Genomic DNA, 27,172 nt, shown 5'->3' with positions numbered 1-27,172 from the left:
ATGCAGGAGGGAATGCAGGAAGGGACGCGTTCACCCGTGCTGCTGAGCTACATCTGAACCACAGGCAAATGCTGTTCTTCATCCCCATCCAACCCCATAAATACCACAGGTGATTTTAAATTCCTGGCTAAACAGGTAGTACACACAAAGTTTATGCCAGGACGTACAGCCAAGGCTGCTCCTTACCATGATCGGCTTGGGAAGGATCCCATCCGGACAGACAGAGGACAGGGACAGGCCAAAGAGCTTCCGTGGGGTGGTGGGCGACTGGGAAGGAGGACTGCCAGTGGGCGTACTGGTACTGCGGCGCAGGGCCCAGTCGATCAAGGACTTCTTCCTCTTGGTGTGTTTCTGCAACGATTCTGAAACAAAACACAGACCGTTGTTACACATCTCTCCTTCCTAGTGTCCAGCAAGCGATCCGCAGCTGCGGACAGGTTCCCAGCAACACAAGGGCTTTCTGCCATTGCTTGGTGAAGGAGTGCACGCTAAATGGGGATGGGCAGACAACACGCAGCAGTGAAACCACTGGTTCGTCTTTCAACCATCAGCACAACCATTATTCACTCTCTGTTCTTCCGGGAGCCTTGCTGCCTGTTCAGCGTGAGAACAGCTTGCTACTGAAAGCCGTTGAAGGGCTGAAAGCTAGTTCTGAGCTACCTTTGACAAGCTTAGCCCCCCCATCCTCACCCCCCCTGCAATTCCCCCCTCTTTGCAGGCGCTCGGGTGTGGGAGCCACTTGGGGTAAGTGCGTCACGGAGGACTTCAGCATTGCCGCGGGGAGCAGCGGTCTCTGCTTCAGCCCCTACCTCTCCTCAGCTGCACTGAAGCTTGGAGCCTGGGCTTCAGGACAAACTGGCACTGTTTTTCCTTCGGGAGCTGATCAAGGAGGGCAGCTTCTGTCCCGTCAGCCGGGAGGGTGTTGTTGTTGGTTCCTTGCTGCTGGTCGACAGAGCTTCGGAGGCAGTTCAGTGCGATGCTGAAAGGAGTCTCGTGCCCTGTTGAGTGAAGCGGGGCATGAAGAGCAGGCAAAGGTGTGCAACCGGGCAAAAGCGGCTCCAGGCCTGGGCAGGGAACGCAGCCGCATCCAGTGGCTCCCACTGCAGCTGCTCACAACCTCCGCCTGAAGCCCGAAGCGGCGAGGGCACACCTGCACGTACGTGGCCACTGCTTTACAAACAAGTTGACCAAGTTACACCCGGCCGGCCGCTCGTCCCTTGATTAAACGGATCCTGAGGCCATAAGCCAAGCGACAAAAGAGCTTGACACCGCCTCCCTGGCACTGCTGCTTTTAGGGAGGAGCGCAGCTTGAGAGGCTTCTCTGGCGGACGTTCCCGTGTCATTTATCGCTTATCCTGCTGGTGCTGGAACTGAGGGAAGTGGGAAAGCTCTTACCGATGAGAGGGTAAGCGGGGTCATCTTTTCCTGAGGTCACCCAGAGGTGGTGGTCATTTGTTCTACCCTGGAAAGCGAGGGACAGAGAAGAGAAGAGAACGAGGTCAGGGGGCCAGGACGAGGCTCGGCGAGGCTGCACGCCAGGCGGGAAGCAGCAGATAGGGACCGTGGCGGCGTGGCCCGGGGGGCGGGAAGCGCGTGGCCGTCTCCGGGACGGCGCGGCTGGGAGGGATGGGCCTGCCCGTCGGACGTGCAGCGGAAGGGGAAAGGTTCAGGAGACAGAGGGGCTGGAGCTGGCGGGATGTGGACCCGCACTAAGGTCTCCTGAATGTCCCCCCGGTAGGCTTCGACGCGGGAAGTCCCCGACACGCCGAGCAAAGCTCCAGCAGTGCAGTCCTGGCGCTTGCTCGGGAACGGCAGCGTCCTTCACCAAGCGCAATACCACCTTCCACCTCAACAGGCCCATGCGAGTAGCTGCTGCTGCCAGGTCAGGTCACGAATCTGCCTATTTGGGTTCCTGCCATCCCAAGTATTTCCTACTTCCCCTTGCATGCCAAAGCACAGCCACGCCGGTGTGATGTACTGTCCTCGTATATTCCGCGAGCGGAAGCAAGGGGAGAAAGATTCATCCTCTCGCAACGCTGGGGAGCTATGGAGCATCATCAGCCTCGTGTTCGTAAAACTACACGTGAGCATATGACACAACAGAAGTGATTTTCTTAATATGTGGTGAGAAGAAGGCTTCCCAGGACTATTTCAGCGATACCTTGCACAGCCCTGCTTGGTATTAAACTACTGGGACACTATCGGAGCCCCCTGCTAAATACTGTAATTGATGGACCCCTGGGAAAAGGGGGAATGGGAAAAGGTTTGTCTGATAACAGCACTGATTTGCTCAGTCATTTCATGGCTACATTAATAGTCCTTTGAAAAGTTTGGCTCAAGACTAATGCTGAGCATGAGCTTTGAAGTCTTCTGAAATCCAAAGGACTTCATTACACGAGGCTTGAATTTAATGTAGGCATGTAAGTATGTCTGCGTTTCTGATTTTTTGTATCCACGAAACCAGTTCGCTTCATCTTGTAGTCCGGAGAATATTAATGCCTTAAAGTTTAACTACAGCAAATCTAGACTTCTCCACATCTGCACTACCCCACAAACCAGATGTTGCCGGCCTCTCAAGCTAAGACCTGGCAGACCATACAGTAGTCACTTACGGGTAGTCCAAGCTGTTCAAGTGTCTTCTTGATCACACTGTCTACAGTTTCCACATTGGACACATTGACTGTGGCAGTCTAGAAAGGAAAACAAGAAAATACAGTAAGCTGATAAACAAGCATGAAGTTTGATTGCAGTTTCTTGTAGCTTGAAAATCAGGGGAAAATGTCACTAATCTGTCTACTGACTGCCTTTACTAAATACCGATGGTTAGAAGAGTTGTGCTAATTCAAACTACACTGGAATCATTGTTAAAGGTGATGGCTAGGCAGTGTGAAACCTGTTCCCAGCTACTTCTATCACTGGTTTATTACAGCATCAAAAGGCTTCACCCAGTGGAAATCACAGGAACTGGGTAGTGTTCAGATGCTGCATTTGATCACGTTGGTAGTTGACTGATAGCAGTGCCACTGTCACTCCGAAGGGTGAGCACGGCACTAACGAATCGAGTGCCTGGGGTCCTTCTCTGAGAGGAGAGTCACCAGGAGGTGAAGGTGGCCCACCAAGCTTGGCATGAAGCCTAGAAATGCACGCTAGTAATATGAAGGGACAGGAACACATTCCAGTATATGAACTCAGGAGAACACTCCAGTGACTCTTTGACGATCAATATCTTATCAATATCTCTTTGTTAAGGGTCTGACTACCTCCCGATTTCCTAAACGAAACTCTCCGAGGGAGCTTCCAGCAGGAAGTATGCAGCTGCACTCCCTAAAACCTTTGCAGGTGGGAGCTGTGTTTTAAACGGGGACATCAGCAGCAGCACCACAGCCCTGTCTGCCTTCTCCCACCTCACAGATCTCCATGTGTTACTGGTCTGACGGGCAGGTTCTTAGTTTTACTTACAGAAGAAGAGTTATCGGCATCCTGCACAAAGATCTGAAGGGCGAGAGTCTGCAGGTACTCATGCCGTTTTGCCTCACTGATGTGCCTGAATACCAAAGGAAAAGGGAGGAATATAATTTCCCAACAGAACTCAAGGACAACCCTAAGATTTGGATCCAAGAGGTCCGAGTGACCTGCTCCTTGGCAGTATAATAATAAAGATTAATTATGTCAGTAATAATAACATGCAAAATTCCTAGTGTGGTCATATGCTCTTACTGGCTTATTTATCTTTCTTTGAGGCCCCAGAAAGGAAAAACCCCACAGGGCAATACTTAATGCAGACATGTCTTGTGCAATAGCTTCCAGCATCCTTATGGTAATGTTGTCCACAAATCCAAAGACAAATTCTTCCCCTCTCTGTACCTACACAAACACTCCTGCCTGGATGTTACTGGAAAAAAACACTTAAAATCATAGTATTAGAAAAAACCTGGAGCCTCTAGATGCCGTGAAATATGAACTTCTGTTCAAACCAAAAACCATCTAAAGAATCAATATCATTTGTGACATTTCCATAGCAATCAGCAAAGCCAACATTTAGCTCCAAAGGAAAAAAAACATGCTCCAAAAATGTTATCTTCTAGTGGATTTAATCTTTTCTGGACTGTCAAAACTAATTTTGCTTTCACCAATGGATTCTACATTCAGGTTTCAAAAGGGGATTTTTTTGAATGGTAGCTAGACACTTAATGTCCTGAAAATCAGAGGTGATTCGACACCTAGCATCTTACATTTCCTCTGAGGACTGCAGAAGAGCCACCCAGAAGGAGGATGCAAGGAGAGTCACTTACCACAGTAACGTGGAGAGCCACCGTTCCTTCACGTCAGCTGAGCTGAAGATAAAAGAGAGGCAGATCATCAAACAAGTGCTGAGCGGTTAATAGTCTTTGGAAACTCTACCCAGTTTCACTTGCATATAGCTGTAAGTCAAAGTTCCTTCCTGCAAAGCCCAGGAACACAAGCACAGTCTTTTCCTGGTTCTGTTCTATTTTAATGAATAACAACAATAGTAATAAAAAAAAATCCCAGCAACACACTGGACTACATTTCCTGCCCAGGCTGACAAGTGTTCAGATAAGAAATGAATAACTTTCTATGATGCTGGAGTTAACTCATCTTGCAGGCCTTTAATATCTTTGCAACGACCTTTAATTACTATTTTTTTCTACCGCTATTTCCTTTCCAACGTCTGCAGTTCCTAGAAGCTTCTGCTGCCAACACAGGTTACTCAGGTCTCAGTGACGTGAAGGAAATGGGGCTGCTGCTGAGTTTGGATGAAAACACAAACGTCTGCTGACATGTCAGCGCATGAGTCCTAAGGCCAGGAGTCAACCCAGGAGGGACCAGCCTGGCTTTTGAACACGATGAGACGGCGAGTGTGAAATGAGAGCGCGGCTCCCGTTTCTCTTTCCGCGGAGGCGGCTGCCCCACGGCAGCCCCGCCGCCCCGCCGTGCCCTGGGCACGGAGGACCCTGAAGACCGATGGCCTCTCTGCCTCGCAAGGCAGAGGCTGCAGCAGAGACGCCTGAGCTAATGGAGAGCTGGGCCTCCGGTGCCTACACCAGCCTCAGATTCAACCTGGCCAAGCTACACAGAGCTCAAGCTAGTTAAAAACTTACCTGCCTTTGGGTGAGCCTTGTTAGCTCCGGCACAACACTAGCTTAGTCTTTTAGATGGCATCTGGACATGATCTGGCTATTATCCAGACTGCTCCATGCTCCCCCGCCTTCCTGTCTTGGGGGTTAGCACAGACTAAGCAAGCTCTGGACTGCGCTGCTTGCGCAGATCCATCCTGAAGAACCTCTCCATCTTTGCGAGCTGCTGCTGGGGGCTTGGGACACTCCGGCAGACAACGGCAGGAGGAAGGTTTGCCCAGGAGCTGCCCATGTCACGCTACTGGTGGATAAAGGGTTTAGTCTTGGCACAAGGCCATCTGCCGTTTTTTGTTGGCATAACTAACCCCTTCTTCACAATGAAAAATTCTCAAACTAGGGCTAATCTTGTACAGAAGTGGCTGCTGGCAGTTGCTGAAACAACACCCTTGTGGGCTACCTAACGGCACAGCTGGCTGGCCACGGCACACTTGGGATGGGCTGATCCAGGACGTTCTGCTGCAGGGTTGGCCCTCACCACAACAGCCCTTGCAAGGCTCGGCCCTCTAGTTTAAAAGGCTCTCAGGGACCAGCATGCAGACACACTCTTAAGATGACTGTCTCCCAAGATCTAAGCTTTCCCCGCACTGCTAAATGTTAATACAAGTCCTATACTCAACGGGAGAGCGGGTGTAGCAGGGTTCAGGGCCCTACACCCTCAGTCATCCCTTGGCTTGATGCATGGAGGACTTGGGCAGCTGCCAGGCTGCAAGCGGAGGACTGGTGTCCGATGTGATACCTGAAGGTGACAACATAGTTGGTGGTAGGCCAGCCGATGACAAATGAATTCTCAGGACTCATCTTTTTCTCTGTTACTTCGCTGAGACAGGTGCTGGTCCATATTTCACTCAGGTGCACCTGCTTTTTCAGCTTCAAGCTGGAGGAGGATCTGCAATTCAAATCACGGATCTCTTAGGCCATATCCTAACGTCTAGACCTCCACGGTCTGGTCACACCATCTTCTAGTCACACAGATGTAGCGACAGCAACAGCCCCCAAAAGCTAGATGTCTGGGCCTGTGCGGGCACTACCAGAAGGTTCTGCAAGCTGATTTTGGGGCTGGCGGCTGCAGCGGGACGGCTGCGGCTCAGAGCAGCGTGATTCACCAGAGCCACAGGCAGGCAGGTGGTGATTCAGGCTAATTACTGGCTATGCTGTCTTTCTAACGGCTGAAGTCACCCAGGCTGCTCACTTACATGTTATATGAAACCCTGGCAGAAGCAGCCAGAGCAGGAACCAGTTTTCTGCACGCACTGCTTCCTGCCCTCATGCTATTTCTTCGAGAAGCCACAAAAGTGAAAGGGCAAAATCACTTAGATAACCTTTTCCTTCAGGAAACTCTTGTGAAACATAAACACCAAGAGGAATTTCTGGAGGTGAAAGGGAGGGGATGCCACATTTTAGAGCCAAGTTTGAGAAGAAGGGTTGTTCTGGTGCCTGCTCCACAAATAGCTCCGAGTCCAGCCTCAACCGCAGGTACCGGGAAAGTGAGCAAGCGTGAATTCCTCTTACTTGGACTTGGCGATGATCAGCGCGTCACTGAACAGGATCAAGTGTCTCTCCTGGGTCTGCAGGCCCATGGTTAGCTGTACCCGCTCATCCAGGAGGAAAGTAGAGCCCGGGCTGCTGCACATCCCGCTCGGCAGCCCATTGTCCGAATGGGAAGAGGAGAGGGTAGTTTCCCTGCAGGAGGAACAAAAAGCGTAAGACTTTGTCAGTAAGCCTTTCCCACAAGGGTTCATGACCAGCACCGGACACAGGCGACTTTGTTCTGGAACAGCTTGACGGCCTAGTGCTTCTCCCAGCCCTGCCCCTGCTGCTCTCAACCACGAACCGCATCTGCCTGCCTCTGCCCCATTAGTTCATGTCATCGGCCTCAAGCCGACGTGAATGCCTCCACCAAATCCGGAGGGGTTAAGCCACTCAAATATTCATTTTTGAGTCATTTCTCACTCAAGCAAAGCACTTATGCCCTGCATAGGCATAGGAGTTGTGACTCAAAAAGAAGACGGAAAATGACCGGCAATCCCCGGCTCGTGGCAGCAGTCAGCACGGCGTGGCGAGGGAATGCTGGTGGAGACGGGCTTTTTCATTTCCACCCATGTTTTCTGCCTGTATTGAACTGCTTGTCAGTGCAAGTGCTGTAGCACAAAGAAAATGAACTGCATGTACTCGTCTAATTCCAGCCATCTGATTCTGGTTTGCCTGGCTGAAATCCAGCAACTTGTGTTTCTGCTGACACTGATTTAGGAGCTGGACATTTCCAAAAAAACCGATGGCTGCTGCACGTTGATTGAAGTCAACAAGCGGTCGCTGGGACTAAAGCAGACCCTCTCTGTGCTCTCCTCAGCTGGGACAGCCGCTCGTCTCCCCGCTCTGCCCCAGCCGCTCGGCGCTGCTCCCGGGGGTCTCCTGCCCCGCCGGCCCTGCCCCGCGCTCCGGCTCGCACGGCAGCCGCGTCCCGGACCCGCCCGCGCTTTGGAGGTGGGAGTGCACGGAATAAATAAGCAACACTTCCTTGCCGAGAGACCTTGCTTGTGGGCCTGGTCCCGAATGGATTTGCTAACCTCAGAGAAACGGCTTTGCATTTAAGTAGACAGAAAGACAGGGAGCTGCTCCTTTCCCTACGCACGCACAGGAACGTGCATCTTGTCTGCAGGCAAGGGCATGTGGGCAGGGACCCGTCTTTCCTCCACCCCTCAGCAGTACTGCTCTAGTCTGAGCGTAGTCCCGACACTAACAAATGGAAAAACACATGTTTTCAGCATTGCTAGCCTAACTCATTTCCACTGGCCTCAGAAATAAGCTGCTCTGATTTCATGGGACTGAGGTTAAAGCTATTCATTAGCGGCTTTTGAAAATCATCCTCCAGCCACAGAAACACCTGCACTCTCGCAGGCAGAAATCCACCCTTCCCTCCTCACTACCAGCAAGTGCTCGCTTGACTTCTGCAGCTGCCGCCACTACCAGTGAGAAAAAAAATCATCTTTAGACCTGCTGTTAAAAGCTTCCCGTGTGCCTCACTGGAGCAGTGGGAGCCACACCATTGCTCCAGCTCGGCACTGGATTTCCGAGTGCTGGAGGAGTCGCACAGCTTTGTAAACACAACAGCAGGAAAGCAAAAAAATTCACCAATACTCTGGTGGCCTAAGCAAAGATGGCATCGTACCAGCTCCCTTCAGAGCAATCCATCACGAGAAACGCTTAAAGCTCCCCTCCCTCACAAGGATATTCTCCGGCCAAATAAAGTCAAGAATTTGTTTCTTTTCTTTCCTTTTTTTTTAGTGCAAGTTGGGGGCAGGGAAGAACGGCAAAGAAGCCACATCACTTGGCCAGGACACAACTGAATGAAAACAAATTCTGCTCTTTGTTTTAAACAATCCTGTGAGATTGGCTCCTGCATGGATGTTTCGGAAAAGCAGGATGTGCCCTGCAGCAATTACCTACAGGGCGACAAAAAAGGGCTGATCTTTAGGAGGGCTGGTCATGGCCAAAATGTAAATCAGTCCAATGTTGTCATCTTTTTCTTACAAAGAAAAGAAAAAAAAAAAAAACCCAAGCTAAACAAATCCCTCAGGAAATGTTATTTATAAGATCGTTATCAGATCAAGGCAGACAGGAGCATGGGATGCCCTCATCCTATAGAGGATCCTAATCTATATCCTAACAGAGAGCTGGCAGACTCCTTAGTGTCCCCCCAAACGCTGTTCCCAGCCTCCACACGCTCCCAGAGGACTCTGTGTCTGGAAACACAGCTGAATCTCAAAACCAGCCCTTCCCACCCGTGATCCCAGCAGACAGGACAGGGAACGGGCAGAGCTCCTGCGGCGAGTCCCGCACGGGCGTGCTGGGGGGGGCAGCTAACCAGAGCATCCTCACCAGGGATGGAGGCAGCTGAGGGGCCTACACGAGAGGCAGCGAGTGCCGCACCGTGCCTGTGCCCTGCTGCACCGTCCCCACACACCTGGGCTGCCCTGCACCTGCTCTGAAGGCAGCTACTTTCGCCCCGGGGCTGTTCCATCAATGAGACCTGTGGTCCAGGCAGTGTTATTGCCTGACCTCCCTCTCCCTGCAACAGCTCCTTCCAGATCTTTCATGGTTGGGGTAGTTTACAGCCTCTTTCTCTTTAATTCAAATTAAATGTCAGCCCCCTGTTGTAGTCAGCGCCCAGGGGAGGGGGCTGACTCCGCTCTCACCCAAAGCGCAGAACACAGGCAGGCCCATACAGGGCTTCTCTTCACCAAGGTCCTCTGTTTTCACGCTTCCCAGTTCTGCTGCTCACCCGCAGCCGCACACTGCTGGCACTGATGTCCCAGCACAGAGCAGCCCTTCACATAACGCTCTGCACTGGGCCGCTTCTGTCTCCAAAGTTTGTTTCTGTCTCTCTCCCCTCTGACATCAGTTGTTTCATTTCTTAGGGCACCTCTGTTTCTGTTTCTCGTGCCATTGCCCATTGCTGGCGAGATGGTAGACTAAACAGCAGTGAATCCATCAGCTAAACATTCATTGACTGCCCAGCCAGAACCACACAGGGAAGCTTGTCTCCTTTGCAAGAGCAGCTGGAATAGTGCTGCTTCTGCTGTTTGCAGGCATAGGGGGGATATACAGATATATGTGTATATATATAAAAGGAAAATCTCTTATTCTTTTTAGGGGGCATGGCTTCCCAAGCAACAAACCAGCATGCATTTGTGCAGATGATGATGAGTGACCTCGTCACGGCATCCCAGGAGGAGGGTGCCCTGGCTTCGGCGTCTGCGAGCGGTGGCTCCTCGCTGCTGCCTGGCAGGAGCACAGTGGCTTCCCGCAGGCACGGTGCCCTGCCCGGGCGAAAGGGAGGCACTCCGGGCTTCCAGCCGAGTGCGAGTTTGGGGAGCAACTCCCAGGTGACAACTCAGGAGACTCGGTCCTCGTCTGACCTGGAGACCAAGCACGGCAGCGCAGGCAGAGCCACGCCATGGCCCTGCCAGCTCTGAACATGCCCCTGCTTGAGGGTTTCGCTAAGTCAGCGGGCTGATGGGCACGAGGGCACACGGCAGAAGGGCCAGGAGAGCTGTCGGGGACCCTGGAAGATCTGTCACGCAGCTCCACTTGGGCTGTACAGAGCATTTCATACGCTGACGGCGGGGAGTGGAGTGGCTCTGCGCCGCGAGGGATGGAGGAAGGGCCCTTCACCAGCCGGTCCCCGCGCTGCTCTCGGGGCTGCGCGGGTGATGCCTGCGCTGCCAGCAGTGCGAACTCCCCACCGAGGGAAGTGAGAGGCGTGTCGGAGCTCATTTATCCCAGCTCCAACAACAGCGAAACACACCGTAGAAACCTGCACACCTTGCAGTCCCTGATTTTGCCTGGGCGGCTCTGCGCTGCGCAGCACCGGGCAGGTATACGTATACCTTGATGTGATGGGCATCAAACACCTAGACCTAATCCTGACTGCTCTGAAAATAACCAGCTAACCTTGCAGACGTCTCCAGCCCATCCTCCTTGAAGGCCTCATACCGTGGGGAACGGTGTGTCTTGTCACGGGCAATCTGCTCTTGGCCTCTCAAACCGGGCTGCTACGGGTAACCAAACACTGTCGCGTGTGCAGCCAGCGGCACGCAGAGTTCACCTTCGCTGTGGCTATTCTTCCATAAGGGTCACACTCTTATCTCTGCTACAAAGCTGCAAACCCAGAGTAACTCCACCAAGCTCACTGGAGTTATTCTGGTTTACATCTCTGTAACGGAGATCACTGGCACTATACACTCTCTGTACTACCTTTTTAAAGCATGTTCCAGCAAAGCAGAAAATCTTCCATAACTGTCCACACAAAAATTACCCTTGACATTGTGAACTGAATTAGAAAAGCAGCTTGGGTTTGGTCTGTATATGTAGAAAGGTAAAAATAAAGGCTCAAAAAGCCATTTCCTCTACCTGGGATGGTATTTTGATTTGCTGAGAGCTTTAGTAATGGCAGAAGGGGTAGATCGTCTTCTTTGGGCTATGGGCTTCATTTTCTGTAAGAGAAAAATACATTCCCGTTAGTGTGGCCACCTGGGAAGCAGCCCTGCTTATTGCACTCCACAAGTTTTCTTTTTATCTGTTAAATACACCGAACTTCACCACTGAAGGCCACAGTCTGTGCTCTCAGAGACACTTCCTTCCTTTCCTTGCTATTAAAAAGCTTGTCAACTCTCACATTTATGTGGGATGCTCAAGACTTTCCGAACTGGAAATGCTTCCTGTTTTCACAGCCAAAATTCAAAGCAATGGCATGAAATTGAGCAGAGAAAAAACTCGGGCTGAAGGTCAGGAAAAATTTCCTAATACTCATGTCTTGTAGACAGTGGAATAGTCAGCTAAGGAAAGGTATGGAAATCCCATTTAAAACTGGACTCAACAAAGTTATGGGCAGCATACAATACTGTAGGAGCAATGTTTTATGGTCTAAAGGAACAGATGAGATTACTTAACAGATTTTTCTCTATCTTTAATTTCCATGACTTATAGATTCAGGAAATAGACTGTTATTAAGCCCCGCTCCAGGTTACGTAACCTCAAGACACTCATCTTTTTTTTAACAGTCTTAGCCACAAAGTCTTGTATGACACACAAATGAGGTGACTGTAATGGTGAGACTTGTCGGTGAGACCTGGTAAGCATCCAAGTCAACATATGCACATGAAGGTCACAGGTCTCCTTTTATTTGCTAAATGAATTTTGTGCTGGAGAAAAATGCCAGATTTTAGCCCAGGAGACAGACCCTTAAATGAAGAGCTCACGCTTAGTAAGCAAGGGATAATCTGTTGCACAGCTCATTCCCAATTTCAGCATGTGCCTGCCTTACAGCTTTAGGAACACAAAAGTTGAGAATATGCTGAGACTTATCAACCTCTCAACTTTTGAACATACTGAAATGTGGAGGATCCTAAGAATAAGAGAAATCAGGATAGCTGGTTGAGGAGAGGTCCCCTAGAGAAAGAGAGCTATTTTTATTTATTGTACACTATTCAAGCCCTGTGCTGAATGCAGAATGTGCTCGTTGCATGTGAGCTCATTAATACTGTCTCTGAGTACATTATGTTATTAGAGCTCAGTACCTAAAACATTAACCACATTATCATGACACTCTTACGATGTTAGAGGAAGGTATTATCCCCATTTCTCTGATGGAAAGCCCCAGAACAGAGTGACTACAATGAATGTGGGTGTTCAGCACACTGGATTTCATTCTTCTGAGCAGACAGAAAGGTTGGCTGGAGGTGGTGTCCGTCTGAAGCACGGCTCCTGCTCACTTTTGCTGGAGCCGAAAGGGCTCCCCACTTCTGTAACTCTGTCTCCATGGGATTTACGTCAGGAATCCAGAAAATTGAGAACAGGTCATTAGTGGCCACCTCGAAAGCTGATGGGAGTGATTTACCAAGCTTTGGAAAGGGAACTGCGGCAGAGGCGGGCAAGGAGTCGAGTTGCCAGGAGGCATCGCACACTCCTCCTCACGTCCCGTCCCCTTTACGAGACACCGGCGACTTCCGCAGCAAAGGTCCAGGGAATCCCAGAGGCAAGAGCTCCCCATAACACGCATCTCTGATTCACTGCTTGGCCAGGTCCATCTGTGCACTCCGAAGCACAGGTGGCCTTGTGAAAAAGCGTATATGATGAAGGAACTCAGAGTGGGAGTGGGGTCGCAAGAACGATTTAATTAGGTCTTTTCCTAAAGTCCAAATGCTCAGATTTGCAACATCAGTAACACTCTTTTAAGCAGTTTCTTTGTGTATCTGTATACATGTAGACAGAGAGGCAAATGGATGGCAATTTCTCCCTCATTCCCTGATTTGGCTTTGCCAAGCAAAGATCTAAGCCTGTCTTAGGGTGTTTCACAGAGAGAACTGAATAAAAATAACACCAGCTCAAAAATGTCTGTTTTGAAAAAGGAGAGGGTACCGAGAGGGAACATCTAGCTTTCAGAGGTGCCTTAGTAGGATAAAACGTTCTTACAAAATAAGATACAGTAAAGCAGCCGTATCTTGCTAAATGCAGCATCTTCGGGAAGGAAGAGGGGGGGTGGTGACGATCCCCGGTGGTCGTCAGCTGAACGAGCAGAGTGGACGTGCAGGAGGCCTGAGGCATCTCTGGGCCAGGGGCACTGTGGTATCGTCTTGAGTGGCATTGCAACCTTGCAAGTGATACCATCCTCTCTTCCCAAGGACCCTGCGGCACATAAAAACCTTACTGCAGGGAAAGGGATCGTTTTGGTCTCCCCAGAACTGTAGTTTCCTCTGTGGTGCCACTTGGTTAGGAATACCAACAACATAACTCGTAACACGAGTGTAGTGTAGAAAGTCATTTACCCAGAATAAATATCAGGGGAAAAATCGGACAGTCAGGATTTCGTTACCCAGCGATAGAGAAAAAGTTCTGGTGTATGTTTTCTCCTGATCGTCAGGAATGGTTTCAGACTGCATCTGAGTGACGGCAGGCATGCCCTCCAAGAAGCCGCGCTTGTGCCCACCCGTGCATTTCTCCAGACCGGTCTGGTGACCTTTTCACTGGCACCGCTTCCAGCAGCCACCCGACCACCAGTGAAGGTACCGCAGTCCAGGCAGAGCCCGGGGTTTCCCGTGAAATGCTGTGACTGCAAGACACAAGCTATTCCCCACACTCAGCCTCCAGATCAAATACTGACATCATCAGCTGCATGGAGGTCCAGTTGCCTGATCCAAAATAGACCTCAGACAAATCAGCAAACAGCCTTCCAAGCCCTCAGCCACGGTCTGTGCTACCCCCGCCAAGCACATGTCCTTGGCAGGACACCACTGAGACGACGGTCACGGGACCACACAGCTGGGACCTTACTGGGTGAATGGGGCACACAACTAACTGACATTCTCACTTTTAACATACTTCACTTGATTTGCATATTTAGTAGAGCAAGAATAAATTGTTCTGCCTTTGCGTTAAGTAGACATGCAGGACAAAACAGTTGCTCTTTTTCTCCTTCCCTTCTTGGGAGAGCCTAGCTGTGTGCCCTGTTTTAACCAATTTTGGTTTATATGGGCTAGCCAATGTAGGTGATGTTTCCTCAAGAGGTTACTGGACAAGAAAAGTCTTCTGACACCTTGAGTGTTATTCCAGTGACATAAAAAAGTGCTCTGAATCCTGCATATTTTTAGAGTTCACAGCTTCATGGCTTTGTTGCAAACCGCCCCCCCCCCCCCCGCCAAGGGATAACCAAAATGTACCAAAAAATGTGACCAAAGTAACAAACAGAGGAGCAAACATGCCAACACCAGCCAGCAAAGTCAGAAAAAGGCAATCAGACCGACGTCGTTTTAATGTCAAAAATCATACCCTGCCAGATGAAGAAACAGAGCTCACACCACATCCTTTGGCAGTCCTCAGCCTTCTCACCGGGAGAGCTGGTCAAATGTCTCTCAATGAAAACTCTGAAATGTTGGGTGCGATGGGTCTATGGAAACGTACTAGACACTATCTGACCTGACCTTCCTGTTCTTGGACCAGGAAATCCTAGGTCCTCACTACTGCCATCTTCCAAGGAACGCTATATTGACTAAGCATCATATGACTTTGGATACCAACACGTGACGGCACATATCACTAATGGAAGAGATGGTTAAAACCACACATGACAGCTCTCTGTATCATTTAACATACTTGCACTCTTAGGTCTCGCTATTACAGGACAGGACTGGCCACTTCACTTAGCACATGCACCTCTGCTCTAGCTCTGCCGCAGGGAACTGACCGAACAGTCCTGTCCGGGGATGCTGAGCCCCAGGTGAGCGGCTGCTGGGTTCTGCGGGGGCCCGACTGGGCTTTCACGGCTCCAAGGCCCCAGGGGGAAGCTGTATCTTAACTTAACTGGCCCTCCTGAACATCCTTCTTGCCTTACAGGCGAGTGTCACTATGGACTGACAGGTAGCAGTTGTATGAGGCTCAACTCCTCCATTCTTTTTCTAGCTTTGCTGCTAAAGAGACCCAGGGAGAAAAATAAAGTCATCTTCCTGGTCTGTCTTTCCATTTCTCTGTCAACAAGTGAAGCACAATTTTTATTTGCCTCATGCAGCCATGATAAAGCTTAATAAATTGATGGCGGTAACGCAAGCTGTGCTCTTTGAGGTAATCATTGGAGATGTCAAGAAATCATTTGAAATGCAGTGCAAGAATTTTCCTATGTCCTACAAGAGCAGGAAATTACATTGCACTTCTTTAATGTGATCTACACCATTGGCCAATTAATTACTCACATACATGAGATCAGCTCAGAGATCACCTTTTTAATAAGCTTGAAATATCATATCGTACTGGCTCTAACAGACGCTTATCATCAACTAGACCTGGAATCACTAAACCACTCACTGACCCTCTCCACCAGCAACCAGCTGATTTTCCTTTCACTCCCACACACCTTTCGGAGCAGGCAGCTCCAGCTTCTACCTCCCATTTCACTATGAAGACGAAATGCCGTGGGGCCTCTGTACCACCCAGAACCACTCCGGAGCTGCCGCAGCCCCTTGCCCACCCTCCGCGCGGCTGCACTGCAGCGGTGGCTGGGTGGAGGCTGCTGGCGGTGGTCTGCAGCCCAGCGCTCACTCGTGCAGCCGGAGGTGCGGCAAGCCTCACTGCAGCTCCACTGCTTGCAGACGAAGGGGAAGCTTTGCTGTGCTACAGCCAGGGAATACGTCTGCTGGGAGTCAGCTCTGTTCACATTGACCAGGCCCTCAAATCCGAGAGCTGTCGAAGGGACACGGCATGATCTCGCGCTGCTCGGTTGCTGTGGAAACGGATGCTAGTTTACCCAACACGCTTTGAAAGTGCTCGAACACTTGCAACGCTCTGGACTCTGTTTGTGCCTTACTCATCCCCGAGCTGCCAATTTTAGCTGTGTATTTCCTGGCACTGGGGAGAGTTGTGAGTCTAATACCCCTCATTCCAAACCCATGTATGGCCTACAATATCGATTCAGCTGGCCAGTGTGAGTGTTTTTTTTTTTTTTTACCCCACCGACCTCTGCGCTTGAATGTTATTATTCAGATTGTGAAAGTGGGGTGGAACTGAAAAACAACGACACCTGCTTAGTACAAGGTTAATTTTCCTCCTGATAAGAGCAGGTCAAAGCTTGCAACATCTGTGTCACTGGAATATTGGTATTTGGTTTAATTCAGATTCAGAAATGGAAATAAGTCTTTTTTTGCTTCAATAGTTCAAGTTTCCTGCAAAACACAAATTATTTAAAGTGTTTGTTTCAGAAACATCAATACACTGTGTTTCAGAAAAACGCAGCGTGCTCTCTTTGACCGCAGCGGCTGCTGACAGGTGACCAGACCAGGACCCTCCGCTAGCAGCAGCGTGAATCTGCCTGGTCGGACTCATCCCTGGGGTCGGCGTAAAGCAGCAGGGAAACGTGTTTCTGCCACTCACGAGCTGCTGGTGCTGTGAAGGATGGCAGGTTCTGACGGAATGGGTTATCTCAGGCCGGAGACCCTGATGCTTCTAGACCAGACATGGGAGCTGGACGGCCAAGGAGCGGTCGGCTTGGCCATCTGCAAGCCCTGGGCTGCCTGACTGCGGGACCCTCTGCAAGGTAAGACGCTACGGATCCATGCGACTTAAAATCTTAGGGTTAATCCATGATACGGCTGCCGCAAAGCTGCAGACCATGGAGCTGGGTAGGTAAGCTGGCAAGAAACAAGGGCATTTTCCAGTGGAAACTTGCCTGGCAGAAAGCTTTAAAATCCCTTTATTTTACAGGAAGGCTCCTCCAAAGCAGTGCATTTCCATGAAAAGTTTGCTTTCAGTGAATCTGCATTTTCCAGGGAAAAAAATACACTACCGGAAAGTTTTGGAGTAGGTCTGCTTTGGCCATTGCACACGTCTTCACTGAAACAGAGATTCACAGCTGGTTTGAAAACAAGTAGTGGTGTAGAAATAGCAGTTTGGAGCTCTGCAGAGTCTAACACGCTCTGCCAAGAAATGGGGCTAGCTCTCAGGTCTCAGACTAGCCTGGCATGTCCACGACACCCTACAGCCCGCTGCATCAGCATGCCCTTCTCGAGGTCTGGACACACAGCGAGGAAGACCAGCCAGCTAGCTGACGTCCATCCCATACATTCCTGCTGGGGAAAGGACGACAGCCATCCCCCACCTTTTTTTCTGGGGGGGGTGAGGGAAGCACTGTGCACAGATTGGCAATGTTCCCTGCTGCTAGAGACGGACACTTTCTAAAAACTGAGATGTGACTCCAGTTCTGGGACATTCACCCATCAAACTTCACCTGCTGTGAAAGAAAAGTCCAGCTGGCCCAACGAGCTGTGAATCTGGCTCGATCCCTTCTCCTTCCATTCCCTCCTACACGTTTCAGGTGTTCATGCTCTGACTCTGTTCCAATCACAAGCAGATTTAAAGAAGTTTGAAGCCGCGATCTATTAGAAACCATCATATGGAAACAAGAACTTCACGTTTCAGACCTGACACTGGACTGGCTTCCCTATTTTCAGAGGGGCTAAAAGCAAGAGGATCAAGTACAAGGAGAGGGTTAATTCAGGTCTACCCTTATTCACCACAAACTGATGTTTCGCCATGAGTTCTTTGTATGCTGCTAAATGGAGAAAAAGGATTGCAAGCCTTGCAAAGTGCTGCTGGTATGGTTGGAGGCACCCAGCTCTCACTCCACAGGGAAACTGGTTTCTCCCAGTCCATCTTGGCTTGCACTATATTTCACGCTTTTGTATGGAAAATTTGCCCATCAGTGTCACTCTACCCAAGTCCACAGTCCACTTTCTAATGTGAAGACAGCGAAAAAATATCATATACTGATTTTATTTTTAATATATTTGTTTGTGAGTCTGGCCTCTAAGTCAACTGCATGCTAATGCTTAAATCGGCCAGGGATAAAGTGTGGGCCACAGTATCCTTGATTATTTAGAGCATTACGGAGCACTTGGAGCCAATAAGGCTGAAATTATTCTCATTCTCTGATGGATTTCTGTGAAACATTACCTGCCCATACTTTCCCTGCAGTATCAGCACGTTGTGACGGCAGACAGCCGATCACTGCTATTAACTAACTGATCTCCAGCGAAAGCATGTTTTCCAGTGATTTACTTAAACACAGTAAAGTTACTGCATACACATAGCATGGTTATTTAGCTCTCAGGCAATTTTGAAAAAAAAAAAAATAAGAGACAAGAGTACAGAAACAATTAACCAAGAGTTTGGGCTCGGATCCATCCATGTGAAAACAACCGCTGCTGCCCTTCCGTCTAACAGCGAGTTCATGTTGGCAGCAGCGTTCCTGCCCAAGTACCTTAATGTGCGACAACGCGAGACGCTTCTGCCTTCTGCTCTGTTAAGGCCCTTGTTTATGTGAGCGCAGGATGCTTTTACGGAGGGCTCGTACCTGTTGCATTTGCACTTCTAGTTAGAAAACCCAACTAGAGAGAGGCAAAGAAAGAGGAGGGAAGATTTCCCACTGCAAAAAGGGAAACCCGGCATCAGGTAACGAGAGTTGCTCCACGGACTGCTGTCTCGGAGCCGTCCCCTTGTCCCCGCTGGGGAAACCCTCCGCGGGCACCCGGTGCTGCGGCGGGGAGGCGGCCGGCCCTGCGCGTGCCTGTGCCCCGCACCCAACCCCGCCGGCCCGTGCCACCACCTCCCGGCCTCACCCTGGGCGACGCTGGTCTGAGACGCTGCCGGAGCAGCGCAGACGACTGCACTCCTCCTCCCATCAGCCAGCAGCTCCTTGCAGGACTTGTCTTCCCCTCTGCCTCGATTCCCTGCCCACCCTGCTGCCCAGCACAAAATGAAACTCCAGTTCTCCTCCAAGCCTCCGCGTCCCCTAGAAGGGCAGTGTTTGGGTCCTTAGGCGAAGACAAAGGCCCAGGCCGTGACTTGGTTCCCGAGCCCATTTCTCATCTTCGCCCGGTTCCCAGTCAGGGAAAGACGCTGTATTTAGAAGAGATACGTTGTCACGCTGGTGACCACGGCCAGACATGGTTAGCCAGCTCCCTTGCAGCTTGCCACGCAGCAGGCCGGCCAGCACGACCTCACGGGGAGAGGGCAGCGGGCTCCCCGACGGAGGAGTCCCTCCGACAAGCGGGTTCCGCGTGCACCCGTTCCTGACGCGGGCAGCTGCTTCCTGCCCCAGGCCGCCTGCCCGAGACCCACCGAGGGCCCAGCTGCCGGGTCCTCCCCGCCGCCGCTCCCCAGGCCCGGCCCCGGCATGACGCGAGCCCGCCGAGGGCCCAGCTGCCGGGTCCTCCCCACCGCCGCTCCCCGGGTCTGGCATGACGCGAGCCCGCTGAGGGCCCAGCTGCCGGGTCCTCCCCACCACCGCTCCCCGGGCCCGGCACGACACGAGCCCGCCGAGGGCCCAGCTGCCGGGTCCTCCCCACCACCGCTCCCCAGGCCCGGCCTGACGCGAGCCCGCCGAGGGCCCAGCTGCCGGGTCCTCCCCACCACCGCTCCCTGGCCCCGGCACGACGCGAGCCCGCCGAGGGCCCGGCTGCCGGGTCCTCCCCACCACCGCTCCCCAGGCCCGGCCTGACGCGAGACCCGCCGAGGGCCCAGCTGCCGGGTCCTCCCCACCACCGCTCCCCAGGCCCGGCCTGACGCGAGACCCGCCGAGGGCCCAGCTGCCGGGTCCTCCCCACCACCGCTCCCTGGCCCCGGCACGACGCGAGCCCGCCGAGGGCCCGGCTGCCGGGTCCTCCCCACCACCGCTCCCCGGGCCCGGCCCCGGCACGACGCGAGCCCGCCGAGGGCCCAGCTGCCGGGTCCTCCCCACCACCGCTCCCCGGGCCCGGCCTGACGCGAGACCCGCCGAGGGCCCAGCTGCCGGGTCCTCCCCACCACCGCTCCCTGGCCCCGGCACGACGCGAGCCCGCCGAGGGCCCAGCTGCCGGGTCCTCCCCGCTGCCGCTCCCCGGGCCCGGCCCCGGCACGACGCGAGCCCGCCGAGGGCCCAGCTGCCGGGAGAAAGGCGGCCCCGAGGTCCCGGCTGCGGCGAGGGAGGTCCTGGCACACGCACGGGGGGCCGGGGAGCGGCAGAGCATCCCCAAGCGGCTCCAGGAGGGGATGGGGCCTGCAGAGAGGACCAGGTCCTCAGCGGGGGAAAGTCGGTGTTGCTCCACTCAAGTCAGCAGCTTTATACTCACTTAGTGTAGGGAAAGAGCTCTCCAAAGCCACGGGATGCTGAGGGACTTTTTACACATTGCTTCTTTAACAACATAGCGGATTTAGCTAGGGCGGTAGTGTGAAATAAGCATACAGCGAGTTATTTTAATGTAAGAAGAGTCTTCTGTTTCCTGCCACTGGGGCAGTAGGAAGAATTAACCTGGTGGGGCATTACTTGGAAATGCTGGGAAGTGACAGAGCTGTTCAAGCGCTAAGTGTCTACAGAAGGCATCCCGAAGCCATGCCACGCCAAAACCTTTCATCTCCAGCGGTGAAGTGCCCGTCAGCTTTAGAAAGCAGCACGGATGCGAGCAGACAGGTTAGCCGTGCCTGCGGCACACGCTGCGAGGCGTGCGGCTGAGGGAGGGAGTCTGCAAAGACGAGACATTCAGGTGACAGAAACATGCTTGAAGTGTTTGACCGGAGAAAGGGGGAGCGGGTTTCCCGAGAGATGAGATCTCCTACATCTGTCCTGTGCTTGGTTTCCTCCAAGTCGGCGTAGGAAGGCCACGAGTACGAGGCCGGCAGGGGCTGCTGGCTCTGTTAGGAAGCGCACCAAACCTCAGGGTGGGGAGCTGAACACGTTTCTTTCCTGTGCAATTCAGCGTGTTTCCTGCAACAACTTAACCGCTGGCTGACTGCTGGAGACTGAGCATTACACGGTCCGTGGCCTGGCCAGCCTGCCCCTCCGCCCTGCTCTGCGAGGTGGCAGACCCCAGCCTCCCGCTCAGCGCGCTGGTCCGGGCTCGGGCTGCCACGGGAGCCCGACCGGGAAAGAACACGCTCCGCCGGTCTGGTGCAGCCTGCGGCACCGCCAGGGCTGCCGTCCACAGCCGCGGCTGCCCCGCGCCCCGCCGCTCCGCAGAGCGGGGCTTTGCACGCAGGCTTCACGCCTCCGCCAGACCCTCCGCCCCGGGCACCACGAGGACCTTCTCCCACTGCCCAGAAGAGCCAGGAGAAAACGAGGCTGACCAAAAACTCCAGCTCACAGTGTTCGCCCGCCGGATGCTTCACGCGGTTTCCTATTCCGAGGACAGCAGCACGTCCCGCAGCCGTAGCAGCAGCTCCACACGTGGGACTGGGGCACCAGCCCGTCCCAGCTCCCGGACGATGCCGCGCGGGCGTCCGGGGTGCACAGGCCTTCACGGCTGCTCCGGAGACGTTTCAGGGCTGGTGAAGAGGGGGAGACGAGCAAACTCTGCCCATCTAGAGGAACGCCCACCACCGCCCAGGCCCGCGAACAGGTCCCCAAGTTACAGCCATCGCTGAAACTCTGCAGGGCTGCCAACAGCTAGCAGTGCTGCCAGGGGACGGATACAGCTCATTTCCAGGACGCTGGCGGCCTTAGCAAAGTGGCTTTCTGCTTTTCCCGATATAACTCTCCCGTTTTTACCTTAGCGGTTTTCCAGCCGATGAAATTCAAAGCGCGTTACAACCACTACTCATCAAGGCTCCCTTACCCCGTCCCATATATCTCTACTCCAGCCTCAGAAGCAACTGCTTGGAAAACAGAAACGATGGCGCAGAATGGGGACTTAAGTAACGTGCCCACAGTGGAGCAGAAAAATAGTGGCAGAACTAGGCTCAGCAGCCAGGTTTACCCTCTGAGATCACCCAGTATATTCCCCAGAGTCATCACTGTGACGTTCTCACCGTGAAAACAAGATGGACACAGTTCCTGCCCGGGGCACTCATCCAAGAGCACGGACTAACGACACATGGGAGCAGACAGACTCAGAGGAAATCGATCTCAGGGAATATTATTGGGAATTGATGATAGCTGGAAACGTGCATCATCAGCCTGGCTGAAGAAACAGGTCCCTTTCTTAGCGCTGGGCTAGGAGCAGCCGCTCCGTAACGCAGGCGACTCCCCGCCTAACGCGGAGCAGCTCCGGCCGCGCAGGCAGCCCACGCAGCGCTGCACCGACGGCCCCGAGACTTGGCAGCCCGTTGCGTTATCTGGCTAATGTCACACGGCCCCGATCCAGCCAGCCCAGTGTTTCCACATCGCTTCGAGTCAGGTAAGGACATATGTGGCTGTTCATTTATAATTTTAATAGTTCACATTACTTTGAAAAGGGCAAATATTCAGTGCACTGATGAGAGGAAAAAAAGTGCAGCCTTTCTGAGCTTTTAGGGTAGACTTTGCCAGCACAGGCATATGGTAAAGCAGTATTTCCTCGCAAATGCTAGGGAGAGCCTTTAACTCTCCAGCCACCACCTTAACCCTTCGACCTCCCTTAGACCCATAATTAGCTTAACTCATCAGAGGAGGAAGCATAAATAACGTTGGATGGCCACAACCCAGTATTTTACGTGAGGATGCAAGCCCCCTCAGAGGGATAGAGCTGGGCTTAAATAGAACTCAGAGCTAAGAAACTTGGGTGTAAATATTTATCTGAGCTGCTTTACACAAGCTCTTCTTCACATGTTGTTTCACTAATTGCTTCCCTCTCCCTCCCTGCTGAAAAGTAGCTCCAACCAAACCCAAACATTTCTTGAAATACGCAGAGCCCGATGGCACTAAATGGGCTTGCAAGGACACTCTTTGAAACGAGCTTCCTTCTCCTTCCAAGAAGTGGAACGCTGCTGGTTTATTTTACAACGTCCCATATAAGGGGGACGGGGAGAAACAGCCCTCGGCTGCCAAAGGCCAGCTGGGTTTTCCACTCAGAGGTGGCTGGGGATTAGCTTGACTCACACTAATCTGTTCCATGTCATTTTTTTTTTCTGCGCCCATGAATTAATTGTTCCTGCCGGCCTTCTTTCCTCAGGATCCCTGCAACAATATTGACACAGGATGGCAAAGAAAAAGGATGTTCTCAAAAGCGCAGAGGGGACTGTCGTCTCATGGAGAGCACCGCAGATCTCCCAGACTGAAGCTGATCTTGCCCAAAAGCAGATGCAATGGTCCATGTTCTTAAATAACACTGGGCTGCACCTCAAATCAAGACACTTGATATTTGTCAAGGCTTGGGTCTGCACTTCTGGCTACCGAACACACCGCTACTTGCGTGGTATTCTCTTCCACCAAGAGACGTATGGAGATCAGCGCAGGGTTTCGGTCCCTTGCTGCAACACTGCCGGGGGTCCTGAAGCAAAGTGGAGCTCCTAACTGCCTCTGGAACTGCAGAACAGGTTCCTAAAAAGGGGCCCAAAAGCTCCGAGCAGAAAAACAAGGCCACGCTGCCTCTGTTCATCACCGGTGCCTCCGCGGCACGGGGTCACCCAGCCGGAGCTCCGTGCTGCGCACCGCGGCGGCAGGTACACCCCGCTACGGGCGGAGCAGTGACAGCTGAGGAACGCGAGAAAAACTAGTCCTGCTATTTCCAAGTCTCAGCCCCCTGACGCTGAGCTGCTGGAACGAATCTGTGATAATCACAGGCCACTCTGCTGCTGAAGGTATCTGTGGGTCTTCTTTCCTCTGTAAATTTGAAGGCTTAGCACAAGGGTGCACACCTATATGTTTTGGGAGGACAACAACAACAACAAAAAAGCACGGCACGTAAAACAACAATAATGACAGGAACGACCAAACTTGAGACGCGATGGGCAGTCCAGGCCCTCGGTTGTTTGTAACGGTTAAGTTCTCTTCTAGACTTTTTATTTCCATTCACAGCAGCCAACCGAGATCTTCTTCCTACATCTTCTTCCTAGCCTTGAAAGGGACTAGAAGGGATTTTTATAGCTTTGCTTGTATTTTCCATTCAAAGAAGGGTATTTCATTCTGCAGGATGTTTCTCCCTACAGCTCCCGCTGCTTTCTGGGGGGTGGGAGCAGGTGAAGCTCCCAGCAGGCACCTTGTGGCACTAGTTGATGGACCCTGAAGAGATCAATAAATATTGACATTGGTTTAAAAATACTTCTGTATTTCGTGCTTCTGGAGTGGCGAGGAACCAGCAGCTGCTAGAGGAAGATGTCAGCACTTCCCCTTCCAGCTCTAGCTGGATAGGCCAAAAGCAATGGGAAAAGTAAAACTTCATTTTGTAATAATTTTCTTGATCTTTTTTGGAGGTCAAGAGGTCCTGAAGGTCTTGGTTCTAGCTGAGTAAATCTGAAATATTTGCTGACCACAAGCTAGACAACGTAGCTGCCGACTGTTTGGATTCTCCTGCCATGCTTATCCCATGGTGACAATCCACTTCCACGGACTCCACTTGCACTTTTTGCAGAACTTTATAGTCTTTCTTAACAGTAAAGGGACTCTTTCTCATCCCTTTCCTTCCTTCGAGCCAATGCCAAAAGTTATCCAAGGAACTTAACACAAAGAATACTTTCTTGCTTTTCTAGTTCTACAGAAAGTCTCTATAGCTTTACACACGTTTACGATCTCCAGCATCAGCTTGTGCCATGCTGATACTGGATGTAGCATCAAACAATTACAGGGCAACTCACGATAAGGCTCACGCGGGAAATCAGTGGCAGGAGACTGCTAAAATGCCCTTAGCACCTTTTAATGAAGGCTGGCACTCCGCAGTAGAAGCTCCTATTGTACAGTTGGATGTATATATAACATGGGGAGGGAACTTACTGGATTTCACAGTGTAAAAATTCATCACTGAGGCCAAAGTAAATTAAGAAATGGGATCTTTTTTTAATGCAAATAAATGGTTCACTGAACTGAGCTTTGGCAAAACGAAGAACCTGCAGAGCAGCCAAACCTGGAACAGAAGAATGTAACACATTCCTTCATGTCTTTAAAAGAGCCCCCTTTTCCTCCCCCATCTCCCTGGTTCAAAACTGCTATTGCTTCCATATTAAAATAAAGAAGTGCATAGACAACTGTGTCTGTCCACTAGCAGGATTATTTCAGCCTTCCGAAAGCCAGGCCTCTGAGTGCAAGCGTTCAGATCCAGCTGCTGCTAGGGCCCAGACTGACCACCGGTGTCAAGCACGCAAAATACCCATACTCGGCATGTGACGTAAGGAAACACGAACTGTACCAGAAAGAGAAAATGTCACCTACAAACAGTACAGGTTCAGGTCCGCTGGGCGGACAGTGCTCCGTGAGGAGACGCGCGTCCCAACCGCTGCAGCGGGAATCCTCACCTCTGCCCTCCCGCCGCGAGCTGCCGAGGCCCGGTGCCTGGGCTGCGGCACCGCCGGCACGGCTCTGGGAGAGACCCACCAAACGCTCACCGCCTTTATGCCTGCACAGATGGAAGCAGGCTTATTTCCACGCCAGCTTCCCCAGGCCTAGTGTAAACCCATGCGTGAACTGTGCTCCCCAAGGAAGGTCCCAGGTTTCCGCCTCGCGAACGGCCGTGTTGCAAGCAGAGGGTCTGCGGGTGACCCGGCCCTCTGCACCCGCTCACTGCTGGCAGAAACCCAGCGGCTTCGGTGCCTGCGAATTCAAGAACCCAGCGCATGCCGCGAGTCTGGTGTGCCTCACGTATTTACGATGATTAAATCATTTTATTCACAACTTGGCAGTGGAAAAGAGCTTGAAAAGAGGCAGCTCTGTGCATCTGGATTTCATTAGAGCTAAACATTAATCCCTTTATACCTTATAAGCATCCTGTTAGCGTTGTGCAGCCTTGAGGTTGTTAAATGCCACTCTCAGAGCTGGCTGGCTGAAAAAGCGAGTTAATCAACCGTACCTCTTCTAACGCGCACCATGAAAGGCAGTTTCCTCTTTCTGTTGCTTGCTCATCTGCCTGTCAGCATCAGGACTGGCAACGTCCTTATGAGTAACATCCACTGCTGGATGCTTCCTCGAAACTTGCTCTAGGTTTGTGCTGAATTGTAGGATTCAATCTCCCCTTGAATTTTGCAGGTGATGGAAACAAAAAAAGACATCCCAGCCTCCAGCCAGGATCCAAACACCATCAACTTCAGTGGAGCTGCAAGTCTAAAGTTACACGAGTGGGTAAAGAAGAGCAGAATTTGGCTGAAGCGATTCAACTCCTTTGCTCCAACTTTTTTGGAGTCGCGGGAAGACATTACGGGTGGAGCAGCGAGGGAGGCCAAGACGGAGAGGCACCGCTGAGCAGCTGGGCAAAGGTCGGAACGGAAAGGCGGGCTGCGGAGCTGGCAGCAGCATTCGTTAGCTGAGCCCATGTGGGAAAGGTGTGAAGCAGGGCCCTGAAAACAGCCCAAAGATGTGAGCGAGCTGAGAAGAGCTCATCACAGAGGACAAAGACCTCAGATCAAATAACCTGGAAGCCTCAGGACGGAGATGACTGAAAGGAGAGTTGCCACATGAGCCTAACAAGGAAATACTCACAACCTTACAGCAAAAAGCTCTTGCTATGAACCAACACAAGCTACATTGTGTGGACCTAGAGAACCTAGTCCAGTCTGATGGCACAAGAGGTGGAAGAAGATAAGCCGTGGAATTAAACTACTCCCATCAAGCCCCTTACAAGAGTCTGTAAAAATTATCCCATGGGAACAACTGCTGCAGGCTAGTGCAGAATCTCATGGACGAGTCAAGGAGGAGAAAGAGTGAGGTAGAAAACTTCTTGTTCCATTGCAATCAGTGATAAAATACCAGTGCTTCACCCCAGGGATTTATAGGAGTGGGTACAGCATCTCCCACGAATCAGACAAAGGCTAGATAAGATACAGACCCTTCACAGCCCCTTGCAAGGGAGCAGGATGAGGTCAGGGAGGCATTTTTGCTGTGCAGAACAGAGGAGCACAAAGCAGGCGTTGCGGCAAAGAGGTCTCACCTTCTCCTCGGAGCACCCAGCCTGGGCTAGCGGGGGGAAAGCAGGGGCCCTGGGCCACGAGGCTTTTTTGAGATGTCACTCTCTGTGCCTCTATTTCTGGTGTGGCCTGAAGGAGCTGGCAGTGGAAAACTCTGAGAAACATTCTATTTAAAGATAATTCTACTTCTGCATTAT

At 51.9% G+C, this 27,172-nt stretch overlaps 1 protein-coding gene across 2 annotated transcripts in view; it reads right to left on the bottom strand.

The window, feature by feature from the left end:
• Positions 1-27,172, bottom strand: part of LOC112980856 (rho GTPase-activating protein 20-like) — a 38,924-nt gene that overhangs the window by 7,327 nt on the left and 4,425 nt on the right. Inside the window, exons 2-10 of one of the 2 annotated variants that reach the window (XM_064518500.1) lie at positions 11,067-11,149; positions 6,666-6,836; positions 5,893-6,042; positions 4,293-4,334; positions 3,460-3,544; positions 2,613-2,690; positions 1,396-1,462; positions 810-998; positions 187-362 (exon numbers count right to left, since the gene is read on the bottom strand). In XM_064518500.1, coding sequence (XP_064374570.1) covers positions 187-362; positions 810-998; positions 1,396-1,462; positions 2,613-2,690; positions 3,460-3,544; positions 4,293-4,334; positions 5,893-6,042; positions 6,666-6,836; positions 11,067-11,146 — 1,038 coding nt within the window. In that variant the 5' untranslated portion in view covers positions 11,147-11,149. The remainder of the gene's footprint in view (positions 1-186; positions 363-809; positions 999-1,395; positions 1,463-2,612; positions 2,691-3,459; positions 3,545-4,292; positions 4,335-5,892; positions 6,043-6,665; positions 6,837-11,066; positions 11,150-27,172) is intronic. The other variant, XM_064518501.1, reaches the window with a different exon arrangement.

This window comes from Dromaius novaehollandiae, chromosome 11 (assembly GCF_036370855.1).
Source record: "Dromaius novaehollandiae isolate bDroNov1 chromosome 11, bDroNov1.hap1, whole genome shotgun sequence".
Taxonomy (NCBI): Eukaryota; Metazoa; Chordata; class Aves; order Casuariiformes; family Dromaiidae; genus Dromaius; species Dromaius novaehollandiae.
Note: the sequence above shows the minus strand (reverse complement) of the source record. Positions and strands in the feature narration are given on the sequence as shown.